Below are 18048 nucleotides of genomic sequence, written 5' to 3' on the forward strand. Positions count from 1 at the left end.
CCAATTTTCACCCTACGCCCCGTAAGCATCCGACTACCATTCGGTTACCCCACTTGTGGCTGTCAGTTGGGGACGTCAACAGTTACGGTTCCAGTGTGAGTCAACGAAGCTTCATTTCAGCAATCTTGAAGATGGAGATGGCTAAATGGTCTCCAGCGCTTGTCAAATTGCCTTAATCACACTTCTGGGCAGTTCAGACAACACCGATCAACAGTTTTCCTTTGCTGGACAGCTCAAATCCTGCCTGGCAATTAGTGTCTATAAGCTCTGAGAGCCATCGCATTGGAAACTTCTTCTGCCTCGTGGCATTGGCGTTCTCATAGCCAAGTCTCCCTGCATTTAGGTCCAGAGCGCCGACATCATGTCGGATCACTCGACAGGTCCCTTTGGGAGTAGGTCACCTTTGAATATTGAGTTCGTACAATCAGCTAATGTGCCAGGCTCCGGAGCCCATCCATACCAGCTCCCACCTCCACGTACGTCCGCACCCTTACAGATCGGGACGGACCCCTTCCTGCGTCAGCGCAATCCAACAGAGAACCGCGAACCCGGCGAGATAGCCTCGGGGCGGTCGAGTCTTTCTGGGCCACAGCTGGGGCCGAAGGAGCAACTGCCTCCTGTGAGTCAGTTACTGACGCCCAGTGTGCATTCGAGCCGGCCATCGTCTCCATATCACTCCCACAGATTCGGGGTTTATACCCCTCCCACTGGTAGCACAGGATCACCAATCCCTCGCCATCATAACGAACACATACCGCGATCTAGCATTCACGAAAGCTCTCGGGCTTATCCTGAGGCGGTCGCATCGCAGAGTCGAAGCCTGCCGCCGTTGTCTCACATTTCTACCAACACTGGATTCGGACGCGAAGGCTCTATACACACAGCGTCTACTAGTTCGTCCGGACACCCAATTCACGCAACTCCTTTCTCATATCCTGGCTTCAAACCCCAGGATAAGGAATATGGCGGGGATTATTCCCCATCAGAAACCACATCCGACATGGCCTCGGCTAATCGATCCTCAGATAGCAATGTACGGCCTCACGTGGTGGATGAGAGATACATCGACGGAGAAGGATTGTGTTATATCTATGCGGATGGGTCGCACTGCCCGAAGCTTATTGACGGCGTTCCAGTGAATGCAAACTGGGGAATCACAAAAGCCGGCAAGCCGAGGAAGAGACTGGCACAGGCTTGTCTGACTTGTAGGGAGAAGAAAATCAAATGCCAGCCAAACCTCCCCAAATGCGACCAATGCCAGAAGTCTGGGAGAAACTGCAGGTTCGAGAGCGCGTAAGTCGGTTGATGACATTGCTTCTGAGTACCGGCCAAATCTGCAGCTTCTGACTGAATATCATCACAGACCTCGTGGCCATCGAGCAGCACTCAAAACGGCGCACCTCATGGGCAAATACGATTCACAGGAGAGCTACTCTGCAGGCGGTTACACTCATGGCGCCTCACCTCAGCCCTCATACTCGACGATGCGGGCATCCGAGAGCTCAGTATCCCTCCCAGGCACGAACTCGCTATCCCCCAAGTCCGAAGCATCCATAATCACCCCGTCAGCCGTTGACACAACTCAAGACGTGATGGACTACGAGCCACAGTTTCGACCGAAAGCGTACAGTTTTGGCCGAGCATCCTCGGGAGCGGAAGTCATAGCCAATACCACAGTCAGCGTGTCTTCATTTGTGTCTCCAGATTATGCGGAAGTGTTGACAGAGATGAAGGACATGGACCCTCAAGATCCACTTGCGAGCGACTGGAATACAGACCCTTACGAGGCCGATCCGGAACTTACTGTGCACTACATCGAAAGCTATTTCACCTACGTGAACGACCGGCTGTACTACATCTTTCCACGAAAACGATTTCTGCTGTGGCTAAGGGCGAGCCATACCAAATCCTTGGAAGACAACATGCTTCTCTACGCGATGATGGCATTAGGATCGGTATTCTCCGATCGTCCCGACAGGATGCTGGCGATGAGGAAGTACGCACGCATAGCTCGATACGCAGTGGAGCATGGCAGACACAATTTGTCTTTGCAGCTTGCCCAAAGCCACATCATCCTCAGCCTTTGGTACTACGCCATAGGAGCCCTGGTGCAATCGTGGGACGCTGCTGGTGCGGCCGTCCGTACAGTATGTGGACTTCGTTATAATGTCGAAGCAGGGGGAGTCATTGTGGATCAAAACCAGGCCTGTGAGTATGGACTGCATCCACAGGCTTTGATTGAGTGTCGCAGGCGAACATTCTGGGTTGCCTTCATCAAGGACGTGAGTATCCAAGCCAGCCTGTTGAGTCTGTCTATTTCGCGGCTAATTGTATTGGTGTGATCTAGCGTACAACCTGCGTTTATGCCCCGTCACCCGTCACCATCTCCTCCCAGTCCGCTTACCTCCGACTTCCTTGCCGCGAAGAAGTTTTTGAAGCACAAGAATATACCACCGTACCTTACTTTCAGAGTTTCTTGAACCAGAATCCTTCTTCCAACAACGACATTTCCAGTGCGAGCGCCATGGCACTTTTGATTGAGATCATGTCGTTGTGGGGAGAAGTATCGGACCATGTCCTCCGGTTGTCGTTGATCCCGACGGAAATATATGGCGAACACTTTGAGCAATTCTACTCGACAGTGGCTCGGCGCGCTGAGGAATGGATTGCAAGGCTTCCGGACCATCTTACGTTCACAGCCGTGAATTTGGAACGGAGCATCCGTGCCAAGAAAGCAGACGCATTCTTGTCAATCCATCTGGTCTATCATGCTACGTTGATGAAGCTGAACCGACATGGCCGTCACCAGAGCATTCGCGCGGAGGTGGTTAGCCAGCATATCCACGCCGCGAGAACCCATGCGGCTGATATCCTTCGTATGACCAAAGCACTGGTTCAGTACGCAACGGAGTACGAACCGACCCGGATTCTCATGGAGCCAAGTTCGGCCAAGGGAGCGATCTTGAATCCTTTTCTGGGCTATGTGATTCTGTCCGCGATCGATATTATCAGTGCAGCAGGCCGGTTGGTCGAGCTGCGCAAATGTCTTGCGCTCATCCAGGGTGGTCTTGAGGCAGTCAAAGAGCTGGCTCGGTTCTGGGGCAGTGCCCTGGCGCTAGCTACCTTGATCCAAGAGCGGCTTGATACCTTGAGCGCATGTCTGGCGAGCCCAACGCAAACCGAGGGTAAAGTGGCGTTCCTGAGCAATAGCGCGTCTCTGGATAGCAAGGCCCGCAATGTGCTGCAAAAGCATGCCGAGCCATCGACGGACGAGGATCTTATGTATGGAGCATTGCCATATGAGGGATTGCTCAGTGCTCTAGGCGCTGGCAATGGCCCTTTTCCGGCCGAAACCATCCTTTGGGTTGGCGACACCAAAAGCTGATACTGTTTTCGGGAGGATCATTGACTTTGCATTTGGAGGCATGTAATAACAAAGCACGGCCATTTTGTTGTTTTTGATTTGACACATCATATACCCGGGAGGCTTGTTTTGACTTGGTTCTGGAGTGGGTTTGTGACCACGACAGTGAATGATTGTACATACATACTGTGGGGAGACGAGCATTTGAGTCTTTATGAAGCATATGACTGCATTAACTGAGTCAATAGATATACCTATGAGTTATTGACCTGTGATTAATTCAGTTCGAATTACATACATAGTAGTTATTGTAGTGGACTCGTTAGTGTCATTGTACGTCCTCACCGCCGAGGCTGTTTCTTCCGACGTCATTGAAACGGTACCACATGTGACCTGCAGCAAGCCAGCACATCCGCTGTAACTGCAGATGGGTCAGTAGTTTCCCTTTCCCAGAGAGACCAATATCATACCTAGTCCAGTTAGTTGATGCTGCTCAGTGAAGTGATAGAATGAGATGAGACTGTCTTCCCAAAAGGAGGGATGGTAATTAAGCCACTTGGAAGCCCGTCCTTCAACCTCAATCCCGCCGGACTTCATTCCTACCTGACCTGAAAAAGTTCCCCGCTCTTTCCGCCCCTCCGTTCTTCGGTACGGTCCAGCCAGTCCGCCCGCGGCTGCGGACTGTTGCTGCTGCCAGCCAGCTTACTTGCCCATTCCGGCGCGCGTTTTGCCGTTGTGACAAGACAGGCGGCCTTCTTCCTTTTCGCCCTTTGCAGAATCGTCAACGGCCAGAGTGTATACCATAAATCATACTATTGAGTATTGGAATACGGGGGTATTCTACTCCGACATATTCGATTCCCCAAGCAAGGGATTGACTGACCACTCACCCAGAATTTACCGAAAGGTAGCTTGCTTTAACGCGGGAGGAAAAAAAGCACCGCCTGAAAGGACACTCAACGCCGCGACCGAATTAAACTAAAATCCCAAAACATCTGCCTAGCCTACCTATCGTACCGCAAGGAGAAAAGGGAGGGCGACAATAACTGAGAAGATGTCCACAACAAGGGACAGGGAGGAGGACTCGGAGGACTCCTCCTTCTTGTTACCGCAGCACCAACCGACTGTGAACACCAACAACAGCAGCAGCAGCAGCAGCAGCAACGATGCCGACGACGACGATGAAGACTACGACCTCCTCACCGCTGGGGACGACAACGCTCAAGAACCCGATTACTACACCCTCCTCAACCTGCGCCGGCACCCGCCGCCGACGGACGCCCAGATCCGCTCCGCCTACCGCGCGCTCACCCTCTCGTTCCACCCGGACAAGCAGCCGGCGCACCTGGCCGAGGCGGCCAAGCAGCACTTCGAGCGGATCCGCGAGGCCTACGAGACGTTGATCGACGGCCGGAAGCGCGTGGTCTATGATCTGTTGGGGGCGGAGGGGGTGCGGGAGGAGTTTGGCGAGGCGGAGAGGGTTGGTAGCCATGGGGCGGCGGCGGAGTGGAGGGTAGGCTTGAAGGCGAAGAGTCCGCAGGAGTTTCGGCGGTGGTTCTTGGAGAGGATGAAGGCTAGGGAGCGGAAGGCGGTGAATTCTTTGGTGGAGGGCAAGGTATGTTCGTCTCGTTTTGAATGGGGATTTGGGAGGGGATGACGGGGGATGCTTTGGGTTGGCTGGTTGACTAACTTGTGTTGTGTTGGGGCGATGGCTAGGGTTCGTTTACACTCGGCGTTGATGCTTCGAATACGATCACTATCGATGAGGATGCCGGCGAGGTCTATCTGAATGTCCCGGATCCGAAATTGTCGAAGTTTGGCGTGGCGTTTGCGTTCAAGGCGCCGTTGCCGACGTGGAGGAATATTGCGGGGGAGGACGAGATGGAAGACGACGATGACAACGAGAACGAAAATGGGGCGGACGAGGACGGTGCGGTCCCTGACCTCAGTTCGCTGGGGGATGGACCGGAGATGGTCATCAATGCTGGGATCTCGGGCAAGATTCGCCATTTGACGCAGAAACTGCAGGTTCAGATCGAAGATCAGGAGCCGGAGGTTGTCGAGGTAATTCCTACGGGTCCCGTTCGAGCATAGAGGGATAGGCGAGAAGGGCTCACTGATTGATTGTCTAGGTTCCTGTCCCCTTGGTCATCTCGACTAAAGAATTGCAACTGGGTGTGGGCGTGCACCACGCCTTCGGAGATCTGGCCGGCTCCAAGGGCATCCTGGGCAAGCCTGCCTTGTCGTTCCTTCAGTACTCGGGCCTGGCGTTGAATGCTTCGGTGCTGCCATTTCCACAGCTCGATGTCAACTGGGCCAAGCCTTTCACCCTCGTCCGCGGGACGAGGCCTTTCCGGCTAGAACTGAACACGGTGTTCCAGCGGCCGGTTTGGGCTGCTCCGCCGATGCTGGGCGCTCGGCTGTCGAAGCAGATTGGCGACGAGAAACATGTGTTTGCCAATCTGGACAGTGGGACGCTTGTCTGGCCGGTTTGGTTCCGCCAGCTCCTAAGCCCCAGTTACGAGATTCAAGATGACTTCAAGTATCTGCTCTCTATTCCTGGACAATTGAGCCAATTCCAATTCGGTCTCTTGTCCCAGCCGACGACCAGGTATATGGCTAGTATTGACGATGATGAGGATGACGGCGAGTTGGACGAGGACGTCGATTTTGAGGACGTCCGCTCCAAACACCGCAAGAACAACCGTGCTGCGGAAGCGTGGCAGGTAGGAGTCGCAGTCAGCCCGGCGATGGGTGGCCTGTCCTTCAACTACTCTCGCAATATCTTCTCTGGCAAGCCGTCCACTGATGCATCACTTTCCCAATGGAGCTCGGAGGGGCATTATCGCCTTCCTCAAGAGAATGAACCCCGGTCCGTGAGGATTGGCGTCCAGAGCACGGTCGGGTTCGACCTGTCGCTTGGCTGGCACATCGAGGGAACCCGTCGGGTTGGTGACCTGGCCCGCATGGGGCTGGGTGTAGGTGTCCAATCGGCGAATGGCTTGGTTATGACCCTTTCCTGGAGCAGGCTGGGCCAGAACATCCGATTGCCTATCACGGTGTGTTCCTTCGAAGCGGCTAACGCTGATGCCGCTGCGGTGGCGGTCCTGCTGCCCTGGGTCGCGTACTGCGCGCTGGAATTCGGGTTTATCCGTCCGAGGGAGCGGAGGAAGCACCGTCGGGTGATCGCCCGACGACAGAAGCAGCTCAAGAAGCTGGTACCCAAGAAGAGGGAAGAAAGTCAGCAGGCGATCCAGCTGATGATGGATCAGGTGCAACGGCGCCGTGACCGGGAGGCCGCGCACGATGGCTTGGTGATCACCCGGGCCGAATACGGCCACTACCCCAAGAAGAAGCGAAGCGATGGCAGCGAGAGGGACCCTGATGTGGCCGATGTCACTGTTCCGGTCATGGCGCTGGTCGACAACGGTCAGTTGGTGATCTCTAAGAACTCGGCCAAGTTTCACATCCTCGGGTTCTATGACCCTGCGCCTCTGCTGCCCAAGACCCTGAAGATCTGGTACACGTACCACGGCAAGGAACATTACGTGGAAGCGGGTGACAAGGAAGGGGTTACCTGCCCTATGCGCTCGCATATGGTATGAGCGAGGTCATGAGGCCTTTTTCTTCGTTGTTTGATTGTTGTGTTCATTTCATACTTTCTTAATGTAAACGTGACCCACTGACATCGGATCCTCCACGATGCATATGGGCTTGCTCCATGATGGTTGTCTGTGTATGATAGACCTGCGAAGTGATTCCCCTCTCATCGACTACTCTTTTACTGGCGATGATCTAAGATTTGATGTACTGTACTGTACTATAAAGCATATAAATGGACATCCGTATAATGCTCTGTCTTGAACATTTTTCCTGCCAATCGCCACTCAATTAGAGACAAGCTCTTGACACTGAACTGCTGGCCGAGAAGATGTAGCCAAAGATAATGAATGGCGTACTCATCGCCCAGCAACTTCAGAGGAGAGTGAGGTACTTACAGATAGAAGTATTGAGTAAAAATCCCCAATGGCCACCGCCCCGGGACCACGTGACCGTCGACGCAATTCCGCCGCCCGCCAAACTTCCCATTCCCGACGAGCTCGAAACGCAATCAACCTCTGAATCCCTTTCCCCCCCCACCCCCATCCATCCCTCAAGTCATCATCATCTCGAACCCCTACCACGATGGCGTCCATAGCGGAGGGGCTCTTCAAGGCTCTTCCGAAGCCGAAATACACCGGCGAGGAGGAGGAGCTCCCACAACACGCGCAGCCCCGTGGGCCCCGGGTCGTGGGCCCCGGCCAACTCGATGAATCTCAGATTGTGCTCCGGGTAGGTTTCCACCGCAACCCTTCTTAATCGAATCCCCCAGTCTACACCCAACTACGCGGATATGATACTAACTTTGACTTATTTGTGTCTAGAGAACCGGACCTCCCCCCTATCAGAACCGAGCCGGATGGCGGCCGCGGGCCCCCGAGGACTTCGGCGACGGCGGCGCGTTCCCGGAGATCCTGGTGGCGCAGTACCCGCTGGACATGGGGCGGAAGGGGACGGCGTCGACGTCGAACGCGCTGGCGGTGCAGGTGGACGCGGAGGGGAAGGTGAAGTACGACGCGATCGCGCGGCGGGGCCACGGCGACAACCGGATCGTGCACGCCTCGTTCAAGGACCTGATCCCGCTGCGGCAGCGGGTCGACATGGGCGAGATTTCGCTGGACCGGCCCTCGGAGGAGGAGGTGGCGGCGCAGATGGAGAAGACCAAGACCGCGCTGGCCAGTCTGGTGGAAGGGGCGGTGTCGGCCCAGAAGCCCAAGAACGTGCGCGGGGGCCGCCGCGCCGAGCCCACGTTCGTGCGCTACACCCCCGCCAACAACCAGATGGGCGACACCTCGCGCAAGAATGATCGCATCATGAAGATCGTCGAGCGCCAGCAGGATCCCATGGAGCCGCCCAAGTTCAAGCACAAGAAGATTCCTCGGGGTCCGCCCTCGCCCCCGCCGCCCATCATGCACTCCCCGCCCCGCAAGCTGACCGCGGAGGATCAGGAGGCCTGGAAGATCCCGCCGCCCGTGTCGAATTGGAAGAACCCCAAGGGTTATACCGTGCCGTTGGATAAGCGGTTGGCGGCCGATGGTCGCGGGTTGCAGGATGTCACGATCAATGACAAGTTCGCGCAGTTTGCCGAGGCGCTGTTCACGGCCGACCGCCACGCGCGGGAGGAGGTGCGGCTGCGCGCCCAGATGCAGCAGAAGTTGGCGGAGAAGGAGAAGGCTCAGAAGGAGGAGCATCTGCGGGCGTTGGCGCAGAAGGCGCGCGACGAGAGGGCTGGCGGCAGTGGCAGTGGCGGTCGTCGTCAGCGGGATTACTCGCGGTCGCCGTCCGCCCGCAGTGTCAGCCGCAGCCCGTCGAGGTATTCGGATCGGTCCGGCACGCCGAGTGGCGGGGAGGACGAGGACGAGCGGGCGGCCCGGCAGCGGGAGCAGATGCGGCGCGAGCGGCGGCAGGAGGCGGAGCGGCAGCTGCGGCAGTCGCGCATGGGCACGGAGCGGCGGATCCAGATGATGGCGCGCGAGCAGAACCGCGATATCTCGGAGAAGGTGGCGCTGGGCCTGGCCAAGCCGACGCAGTCGTCCGAGGCCATGTACGACTCGCGGCTGTTCAACCAGACGAGTGGCATGAGCTCCGGGTTCAACGAGGACAACCCCTACGACAAGCCGCTGTTCGCCGCGCAGGACGCCATCAACAGCATCTACCGGCCGCGTGCGCAGCTCGATGACGACGACGAGGGGGAGGGAGCGGGCGAGGAGATGAGCAAGATCCAGAAGTCGAGCCGGTTCGAGGTTCTGGGCCGAGCTAAGGAGGGTTTCAAGGGAGCTGAATTGGCGGAGGTGAGTTTTTTTCCCCCATTTGCTTGTGGTCAGGGCCAGAGTGCTAATCTGTCTCTCCTAGGCTCGCGATGGTCCCGTGCAGTTCGAGAAGGACACGACGGACCCGTTCGGTATCGACAGCATGATCGCCGACGTCACGGGAGGCGCGGGATCATCGGGCCAGAAGCGCTACGGACTCGAGGAGGTCGATCGTTCCGAGCGTGGATCGAAACGGCCCCGGGTGGAAGACGATTGATGGTGGGGTGGAATCAGATACCTTCAAACTTTAGTCTTGTGACTGTACCTTGTGAATTCGGATTCGGAATCTTGTGCTATGCATTGCGGGCGTTGAGCTGTTACTATTCTCGGTAGGAAGGGTTTGTTTCAAGGTTGCCAGGTAGGTATGCCAGATGCTATTTTTAAATTCGAGATCAAAAGAATCCTACATACAATTGTACACTACCCTGGTGATTCCTAGATACTCCCATTTATAAGTGCTAGTGGTCGGTCATCCCATGCATGTATGTACCTACTCGCTGGAAGCCTGGAGTAGGCTACGCATGCCGCCCGCATTCAATCGGAAACCTGCCCCTCTTCATCCAAGCACCCGTGCCGCAGCCATGGACAAGGGTGTTAGTATAGTATAGCGGAGCAGAGCATAGCATCTCATTTCCGATATGCCCATGCCAATGCCCACATCCATACAACCAATCCCGACTCCCCTTCTACTTCCGTGATAATGTTTCAAGTTGCCTTCCCTCTCCTGCACCTTAACGAAGATATCCTCCGCATACTACCTCTCTCTCTCTCTCTCTCTCTCTCCAGTAGACATCCTCAAACCCACCCACCTCATCAACACCCCTCCCTACCTTGGTATGAATACAGTGAACGCATGCCCATCCGGCCTTAGCATATTCCAAAAAAGGAAGCAAAAGTCACCGTCACCCGATCTACCACAAACAGGATCCCTGGGTTTTGCGTAGTGTATATGTGTTCAGGGCTCGGGGAGCTTAGAAGCTTGGGTTGGGTTGGGCTGGGCTGGTCGTACGATATGATACTTGGACTGCTTTAGTAGGATGCTGGTAGCTGTAGCTGAGATTAGGGGAGTTTCTTTGTGTTTGCATGTTGTTGATGGTTTGAAGCTTTTTTTTTATGGGAAAGTGTATGGTTGGAGGTTTGGTCGAGTGGTTTCTTGTGCCTTGTTATTTGGTTGGGTTGGGTTCTTGGTGGGATGGATGTACTGTACTGTATTACTGTACTGTGGATGGGATAAGGGTTGAAGGTTGAGATGATGTGCGGGTGGGTGGGGGGTGGGTGGACTTGTACTTGTACTTGTACTTGTGACTTGTTTGGGGGAGTTGGATATTGGCTGGCTGGGTAGTTTGTACTGTACTGTAGGGTGGGTTGGGTGGGTAGTAGGGAGCAACGGGATTTGGTGTGCATGATCTCTGGGTTGGTATCATGGGGTTCTTATGCTTAGACTTTGATGTTTCAGCTGGAGGCTGGTTACTGGTTTTGTGTGGTGGTGGTGGTGGTGGTGGTGGTGGAGATGATCTTGCCATTCTCCTGTCAACTACAGGTACGAGTAACGTCCCGGACTACCTACTGTATCTGTGGATGATCTTGCTATCCTTATCTGTCATTCACAAGTGATCCCAGCCGGTGTCAAGGTGATCAGTAGTTACTACTTGGAAGGTAATCAGTGGCGATAACCCAGTATAATGCCGCAGGTGGATGCACTGTCGGTGCAGTGCCTAGTGCGGAGGCATCTGCACGGTACTTCTTCCCTTCCCTTCCCTTGTTCAAATGGGCGAACGGGAATAGACTACACATCCACTGTACCATCTCGTCAAAAAGTACCGTTATACCCCGGGATGGCGTACTAACTTCCGACCCGGGATATAACTGTGCTCTGCTAAGGTACAAGCTATATACTGTATTACAGCTACACCACACCTACACCTTGAGCTGAGCCACACCACACCACACCACACCACCCTTCCCCCTCCCTCATCGTGGCTTGATATCTGGTTGGTGGAAATGAAGCAAATAGCGTGGAAGGATCGCATGAACTGCTCTGCTCAGGGCTGTGCTGTGCTGTGCTGCGCTGCAGGCTGCCTTTTTTCTTTTCCCCCAGCTTTGTGTTTCTTTGCGTGGGTGGTCTCGTATTCGGCTGTGTGGTGGATGTGATGTGAGGATGCGTACGGGGTAGCGTAGCTGAATAGAAGTGTGGCTTGTGGCTTGTGGCTTGCGGCTGGGGTACTTGCTGCTTGGTTGGGAGATGCATTAGGAAATCGCAAGTACTGTACTGTAGTTACTGTATCTTTTGACTTGGGTAGTCCAGCTAATGCGATAGTAGACAGACATACATGCATGCACCGATGCGCCCATGCACGAAGGCAGATATCAGGCCATTGTTTTTGATATCTGCTCGGGTCGATCAGCCGGTGGTTATTGGGTATCACCTACTTACTCGGTGACTTGACTTGACTTACCGGATGGGCTGGTATATCTTAGGTAGAATGGAAAAGGGGGGGGGGAGATAGGGTTCGTTACTTATCTGCTTACCTACCTCAGGCTAGTACGATTCCATACCAAGTAGAAGATGGAATGAGTGGTGGGTGGGCGATGGAAGTTTCAATCGACCAACCAGATACAACACTACTACGCCGGCGGAGATCGCTTTCGTTGTCTCCTGCTCTGGTCATGAGGGTGGGATTGCCTTGATTCTGTTTGGGTTGCGATGGTCTTAATGTGCTATGGGATTTAGACTCTGCGCTTCAAGCGCATTATTGGAGATGGGGCATCGGAGGTAATGTGGACGGAGGCATACAAGGACTATTAAGGGCGTAGCAGTTGGGTTTAGGGGAATTGTCACGGGGAATTTGGTGCTGCAGCACGTCCGCTCGACTGTACTCCAACAGACGCTGCGTGGCGATGAAACTCGGACGGATATTTGGGATATAGAACCGATAGCCTGTCGCTCGGGTCCGAGATTGTGGAATTACTTTGAGGATGTATGTACTGAGTAGTTTCTTGCATGCCATGTGCAAGTGTTGTCAGCGGAAGCGGAAGGCAAACGCGATGATGTTTCTGTCTTCAAATTCACGATGAGTGGCCAGGCCAAGCTCCCCATTAAACTGCTGTCGGGCTTCATCTCTAACTGGTTGGCATATATTGCTCACTGCAGTGCTCACAGGCAGTCGATGTCAAAAGTCCAAATTCCACAGAAGTACCTGGACAGCGACTGCTCCACAATCCGCTCAACAGTCCAGATACTAATTGCCCACTTGGCTCCTCTTTCCTCGAGACTAACACGCCGGCGTGTGCCACAATTCCTTCAATTTGCTATACAGTAAGGTCTGTAGAGTGCCACCCCCTCACTTCTAGCTGCAATCCAGAAGCCGACAAATTACCTGAGACGTGAAGGCGACGATGCAAAATCTCTGCGCCCCTAATCTACTTGTCAATCGCCACTCTTCCACATTCCCACTGCAGGATGGCCCTGTGTGACTGGATCGATGGCTGATTTGCGCGACCGTGGTGCCTGACTAGTAAGCCAGCAGCTCTTGTCTTTCCTCCCACACGTTCATCACACAAGAACATCCTTGCCCCTGGAAAGTGCGGGGGAGCCGAGAAGGTGAGAAGAAGGTGGAGGGGGGGGGAGGGAGGCTTGCTTTCTAAGGTTTGCGCAGGATGGGAGTGGGAGGGAGGGAGTGAGAAGACGGTTGGCGAGCCAAACCAGAGGCGTCCGCTTATCGATCCGTGCGCGGGCGCGCGCGCGCGCTGATTGATGAGCATCACCCAAAGGAAAAAGAGAGCAAACTTAACCCGCTAGAACCAGCGATCATCCATCCGAGCAGTTGAGCACAGGGCAACACTTCGGTCGGGACCAGCGCCTAGCGCGGGGGCGCCATCCAAAGGGATTTGCTGGTTCGACTGATAAGCAGTCTGGGTCCCGGTGGAGCCTGGCAGCTGGAGACAAGAGATAAAGGCCGGAAAAGGGCGTTGGAATGACTCGATTCGAAGGATTAGGTAAAAAGGTTTGTGGTGGTCGAGGTTGTGTGAGCGTAAAGGCGAAAAAAAAATTTGGGGAGGTAAAGGATAAGAACCAGAGTTCGTTGGGTCAGTCTGCACTCGTTCTCAGATCTCTTTTTTTCGATTCGTCCTTGGCTTGGGAAGGAATCGCACGAGGTACACTGGTACTGGACTTGTAGAAGAAACGCGAGTGTGTCTGTGTGTTCTCTTGTCCTGCAGCCAGTCATCATCAGCAGTGAACTTAAATTTTTTCTTTTTCTTTTCTTTCTTTTGCATTTTCTTTTCTTTTTTCCTGTCTCCAACAGTTACTGACTGACTGACTGACACTCAAATCTCGTGGGGGGAAAGAATCTGGATTACTACTACTTCATACTCTGGTCACAACCAGCCGAACATCCGCTGTGGAACTGTTGCTGAAACGGTCAGGCCGCAGTGTCACATTTTCGAAGCCGGACAGGAACTGGTCCAGACTCCACCCATCCATTAACCTACATTGAGTCAGTTGAGTCAGTGTAGTAATAGAGAAGAGAAAACCGGAAGAGAAAAGTGTGTGTGTGAGTGTGTGGTTGGAGGGAACAGACGAATTGCATCGCATCACCAGCCACGAGGGAAGTGGTGGTTGTCGAGTCACCTGCTTTCCACCTCTAAAATAAACTAAGCTCTTCTCCTCTTCTGCCTTCTGCAACAACTACTACTGTGGACTATTAACTCGAATCCTCTTTTGGTCTTTCCCCTCATCTGCCTCTTCTTACACTTCTGCCTCTTTTGCTTCACCCTCAATTAACCTTCAATCTCCTCTATCCTCTCACAAGACCACCATCCCCCCCCCTCCCCTCCTCCTACTGAATCAACGGTGACGCAAATTCCTCCTTCATGCCGTAATCTCCTCAATTGCCTTCTGCATCGATGATGATCTACTAAATCCCGTCTTCCGTGCTACACCTGCATTGATATCATCTGTCCAAACAATGGCGTAACCAGGGGTGGGAGAACAATGATCAATCGAGGCTACGAACTATTCAGGTCTTTCAAGCACAGAAAGAAAAAGCGAACAAAGTATCCTGACTCAACCTACCGTCTGGCGTCATAATCCCCCAGATTAAAGTGATCGCCCGGGCGATTGATCGGCCTTGCCTTGCCTGCACCACACTGCACTGCACTGTACAGCCGCAGCCTGGTACATACTTTATTACTGGACTGTCTACTTTTTTTATTACTGAAATCTCATCAATCCTTTTACTCCTTTCTACTCCTATCTCTACTCCTGTCCACCACTGATCGATCTTGATCTATACTGTGAGTTTCCACACTATCGGTCTGCGCTTCTCACCTCTGACTGCTATTAGACCGTGCCGACACTACCTTGACCTGATTGAATTGTCTACTTTGCCTGGTCGTCGGCTGTCACTACAGTGAATTAACGCCTGCTGCGGCCCTTCTCTGCCCACAAAGTCTAGCAAGATGGAGCAATCACTGTCTCTCATCTCTGCCCAGGTCCAGTTCATGGTGAGCCTTGACTTACCCTGTACACCTCATTGCCATGTCCTTTTTCATACAGACAACACAGCATGGCGTCTACTCCGCTCAAGCTCATCTCACTAACCACCGTCGTGGAATTACAGGAAGATCGACTGGCCCTGGTGCATATTCCACTGGATCTCTACCCGTTCTTCCTCAACCCGATTCTGCAGGTGCTCTTTCATGAGGTATCTCCGATCGCTGAGGCTCGAACGGAAGGCCAGGACTTCGGCCGTGCCGAAATGCTCAAACATACGCAGCCCGCATTCTTAAACCTCTCTATCACCCCGGTGGAATGCTCCATCATGTGTCCAAGACAGCTTGCCAATCAGTACTTCGCGCCATTGGTCGATAAGTTTCTTCGCAACAATTCGTCCAGCCAGAGTCGCCTGTCGATCAGCCACGATGATTTCATTGCCATGCAGGTGTACGGCGAGGGTCTGGAAGCTGGCCAGCGGGTCCTGGAACTCACCCGGCCACTGGCCATGGCTGGAATGTACGTACCAACTGATTTGAGATTTCGAGCAACGCACTGACTGGAATGATGTAGCTCCATCTTCTTCATCTCGACCTACTTCTCGGATTACATCATTGTCCCCCTGCGCAGCAAGACTCAAGTGATCGAGACGCTGGAGAAGCGTGGCTTCCAGTTCGAACTGTCAACGGAGGCGTTCATCAACAACAATCAGGCTCAATACGGTAGCTGCTTCAGTCCTGTTTCCTCTCGTTCGGCAAGTAGTTTGAGTTCCCCTCCGGCCACTCCTCCCCCTTCGTCTTTAGATGAACTACAAGTGCGCACATTCTCGTCACTACGCAAGAACCACATCATCCCATCTGTCGATCGCTCGCTTCGTCTGGTGCATTGTGCAGCCCACCATCAATTCAGCAGCAACACCAGCTCGATTGAGATTCTGCGCGAGGCCCTCACCACTACATTGATTGTTGACAAGCCACGGTTCTTGTCACTTACCTTGACCGCTGCTGACCCCGCGGCATCTCTACTTCTGGAGAAACGGCTTCTTCCGCGGTTCTCGCATGGGAACTCCACAACTGCGGACGAAGATGATGAGTCCAGTCTTTTACTCGGGTCGAAGGAGGAGATATTAGTTCCCATCATGCTGGATCTCCGCAAACTGCCCCTTGAGGCGACAGGCATCGTTTGTGGCGTTGCTAGTCGACTGGCCGATGCTACTCATGCCCGAGACGATGAGGACACCGATGTCTCCACCTTCCTGTCTCGTTCCTACAATGGTTCGGGCACCTCTCTGGACAGTGCCTTCAAACCCTTCCTCTCCTCCAGCTGGGGATCCGGCGGACCAGTGCGACCTCTTGGCCTCGACGCCAACGTTGCAACCCATCGCTTGCAACCGGACATGGACCTGTCGATGGATGCCGTGGAAATAAGTTTCCTCAGCACGGCCCGCGCGGGCACCATTCTGGTTGGTGAGCATGAGTTGCACCGAGCCGTGGAAGCCTTGGAAGCGGAAAGTCACGAGCCCGAAGCCGCAATTGAGGCTCTCGAGATTTAGCTTTGCCGTTCGCTGCCTTACACGAATAACTCGCACATTATCCCCTTCTTAAAATTTCGTTTGATGTGTTTTTATACAAAGTTTTCATTGCTTTACGTCCAGATACCAAATTGTTGCATTGACCTCGCCATTTCTTGCATTGTGTGTTCCTGGCGCCAGTTGCATACTCCCATATCATCGTTTGTGTTTCTTTGACAAAATTACTCCAAGCCAGGCAAAGCGAAGTTGGGTGTTTGGGAAACGTCGTTTACGCTGCATGACCTCTCCAGAAAAGTTGTTTGGTTGTTTCTTGTGCTTGAAAACAAAAATCTTCCAAGATTGTTGCATTTACGTCGGCCATCTGAATTTAGTTTACTGTGATTGTGAGACATTTTCATGGGATCTTGTTGGACTGGTAGTGGATCCGGATTGTCCATATTTTGTTTTCTTTTCAATTATTGTGACAGTACTGGACGGTGATATAGCAGACTAAGCTAGCATGTGGCTAGCTGGTGTTATCGCTGAGGTTATTTACTTTTCGATACCGTGATCCGTGCATGCACTGGCCGTGAGACTCCGGAGTTGCCGGTAATCATGGCTACCTAGTCATTTGATTCATATTGAATTGACATAACTGTCTGTAACTTCCTTCTCCGAGGTGATTGGCATGTAGACAACACACTGCCATGCCCGCGGGACAATGTCGGTTGCCACATCCAGTGTATCGTATACCCCGTGAGTGAGATCAAGTCTCAGGGGCAACGGAGGCAACAAGCCCGCCTGCCGCCTGTGGCGTTGCCTACTTGCCTACTTGCCTACATGCCTACTTGCCTACATGCCTACTTGCCTACTTGTCTACTTGTCCGTCTGCCTACATTTGTCAGGATCGTACGGTAGACCAGACGCCTCATCCCTACCTACCTACCTCCCTAACTCCCATCGCAACAAGCTCAGAGCCCAGTATGGAGCAAATCTACAATCACCGTTCTGTACCCCGTACTTCACCGGAAATGTCCATAAGCTCTAAGTCCACCCCCCGGCCCCCCACAATCAACCCAGGCTACAGTCTACAGTGTACCCCACTCCATCCATCCTTCACCGTAGACTCCTCTCCGCGTAACTGTACAGATAGAGTGCAGGTTAATTTAACTTACATATCTCCCTACCTACCTCCCGGTACCTCAAGCACAATCACATAAGTCAAATTACACCGCACCGCAACGTCCCGGCATGATCATCTCGAGACGATAACTAGGTAGTCCCCTTTCCCCGGCCCCAGGGGGCTGGGGCCCCGTAGCCCCCTTTCCTTTCCCCAGATGAGTTTTGGGGGTGGGGCAAAGGCGTCGGACCGATCATATACGGATATGAGTTGATATGGTATGATATGATATGATATGATATCCAGCCGCTTCGACCGGATCGGATCCGAGGGGAATTGCCAATGGTGAGTACTGTACGGAGTACTCCGTAGGCATAGGAGTAGAGTAGATCAAGGATGTGAGGTCACAATTGACTACCCTTTACGGGATTTCATCCATTTACTGTACTAACTATATAAGTTACTGAGTAAGGTACTGTGGATACGATACCGTGTACTGTATACTATACTCCCGTGCAGTGGATTAAATATCGATTCCAGATGCGGTGGCAAGGGTGGGGGCGGTTATTGGAACGAAGATTCGGGAGACTTTGTAGATGGGTAGTGGATTATAGGATAGTATGGTATGAATTGTACTGTGTGTACTGTATG

The 18048-nt window shown here is 53.4% G+C and overlaps 6 protein-coding genes across 6 annotated transcripts; 4 read left to right on the plus strand and 2 right to left on the minus strand.

Annotated features, from left to right (window-relative positions):
• On the plus strand, nt 1–3634 carry BO72DRAFT_302120 (uncharacterized protein). Its single transcript, XM_040940442.1, has 4 exons — nt 1–95; nt 157–1293; nt 1364–2282; nt 2348–3634. The coding sequence occupies exons 2-4, from the start codon at nt 362–364 to the stop codon at nt 3383–3385; spliced, it is 2889 nt and encodes a 962-aa protein (XP_040804338.1). The 5' UTR covers nt 1–95; nt 157–361; the 3' UTR covers nt 3386–3634.
• Nucleotides 3635–4012: 378 nt separating this feature from the next.
• BO72DRAFT_445343 (J domain-containing protein) lies at nt 4013–7208 on the plus strand. Its single transcript, XM_040944020.1, has 4 exons — nt 4013–4199; nt 4259–4979; nt 5081–5428; nt 5497–7208. Exons 2-4 carry the CDS (start codon nt 4419–4421, stop codon nt 6967–6969), a joined length of 2382 nt encoding a protein of 793 aa, XP_040804339.1. The 5' UTR covers nt 4013–4199; nt 4259–4418; the 3' UTR covers nt 6970–7208.
• A 265-nt stretch (nt 7209–7473) lies between these two features.
• BO72DRAFT_475332 (SKIP/SNW domain-containing protein) lies at nt 7474–9490 on the plus strand (the record flags this gene model as incomplete). The annotated part of the gene is made up of 3 exons (XM_040947322.1): nt 7474–7696; nt 7789–9255; nt 9317–9490. Exons 1-3 carry the CDS (start codon nt 7550–7552, stop codon nt 9488–9490), a joined length of 1788 nt encoding a protein of 595 aa, XP_040804340.1. The 5' UTR covers nt 7474–7549.
• A 748-nt stretch (nt 9491–10238) lies between these two features.
• BO72DRAFT_302085 (uncharacterized protein) lies at nt 10239–10819 on the minus strand. Its single transcript, XM_040940441.1, has one exon. The coding sequence runs from the start codon at nt 10675–10677 to the stop codon at nt 10333–10335; it is 345 nt and encodes a 114-aa protein (XP_040804341.1). The 5' UTR covers nt 10678–10819; the 3' UTR covers nt 10239–10332.
• A 1668-nt stretch (nt 10820–12487) lies between these two features.
• On the minus strand, nt 12488–13141 carry BO72DRAFT_302208 (uncharacterized protein). The gene has a single exon (XM_040940443.1). It carries the CDS (start codon nt 13033–13035, stop codon nt 12694–12696), a length of 342 nt encoding a protein of 113 aa, XP_040804342.1. The 5' UTR covers nt 13036–13141; the 3' UTR covers nt 12488–12693.
• Nucleotides 13142–14840: 1699 nt separating this feature from the next.
• BO72DRAFT_456234 (ACT domain-containing protein) lies at nt 14841–16319 on the plus strand (the record flags this gene model as incomplete). Its single annotated transcript, XM_040946263.1, has 2 exons — nt 14841–15286; nt 15341–16319. The coding sequence occupies 2 exons, from the start codon at nt 14841–14843 to the stop codon at nt 16317–16319; spliced, it is 1425 nt and encodes a 474-aa protein (XP_040804343.1).
• Between the last annotated feature and the right edge of the window lie 1729 nt (nt 16320–18048).

The sequence above is a fragment of the Aspergillus fijiensis genome, assembly GCF_003184825.1.
Source record: "Aspergillus fijiensis CBS 313.89 unplaced genomic scaffold BO72scaffold_9, whole genome shotgun sequence".
Lineage (NCBI taxonomy): Eukaryota > Fungi > Ascomycota > Eurotiomycetes > Eurotiales > Aspergillaceae > Aspergillus > Aspergillus fijiensis.

What these genes read in the sequence shown, in the direction of transcription:
- BO72DRAFT_302120 (XM_040940442.1), top strand. Translation starts at nt 362, where the DNA reads ATGTCGGATCACTCGACAGGTCCCTTTGGGAGTAGGTCACCTTTGAAT. An exon ending in AACTGCAGGTTCGAGAGCGC is followed by an intron (nt 1,294 to 1,363) that starts GTAAGTCGGTTG and finishes ATATCATCACAG; the next exon opens with ACCTCGTGGCCATCGAGCAG. An exon ending in GGGTTGCCTTCATCAAGGAC is followed by an intron (nt 2,283 to 2,347) that starts GTGAGTATCCAA and finishes GGTGTGATCTAG; the next exon opens with CGTACAACCTGCGTTTATGC.
- BO72DRAFT_302208 (XM_040940443.1), bottom strand. Translation starts at nt 13,035, where the DNA reads ATGCTCATCAATCAGCGCGCGCGCGCGCCCGCGCACGGATCGATAAGC.
- BO72DRAFT_302085 (XM_040940441.1), bottom strand. Translation starts at nt 10,677, where the DNA reads ATGCACACCAAATCCCGTTGCTCCCTACTACCCACCCAACCCACCCTA.
- BO72DRAFT_445343 (XM_040944020.1), top strand. Translation starts at nt 4,419, where the DNA reads ATGTCCACAACAAGGGACAGGGAGGAGGACTCGGAGGACTCCTCCTTC. An exon ending in ATTCTTTGGTGGAGGGCAAG is followed by an intron (nt 4,980 to 5,080) that starts GTATGTTCGTCT and finishes GGCGATGGCTAG; the next exon opens with GGTTCGTTTACACTCGGCGT. An exon ending in AGGAGCCGGAGGTTGTCGAG is followed by an intron (nt 5,429 to 5,496) that starts GTAATTCCTACG and finishes TTGATTGTCTAG; the next exon opens with GTTCCTGTCCCCTTGGTCAT.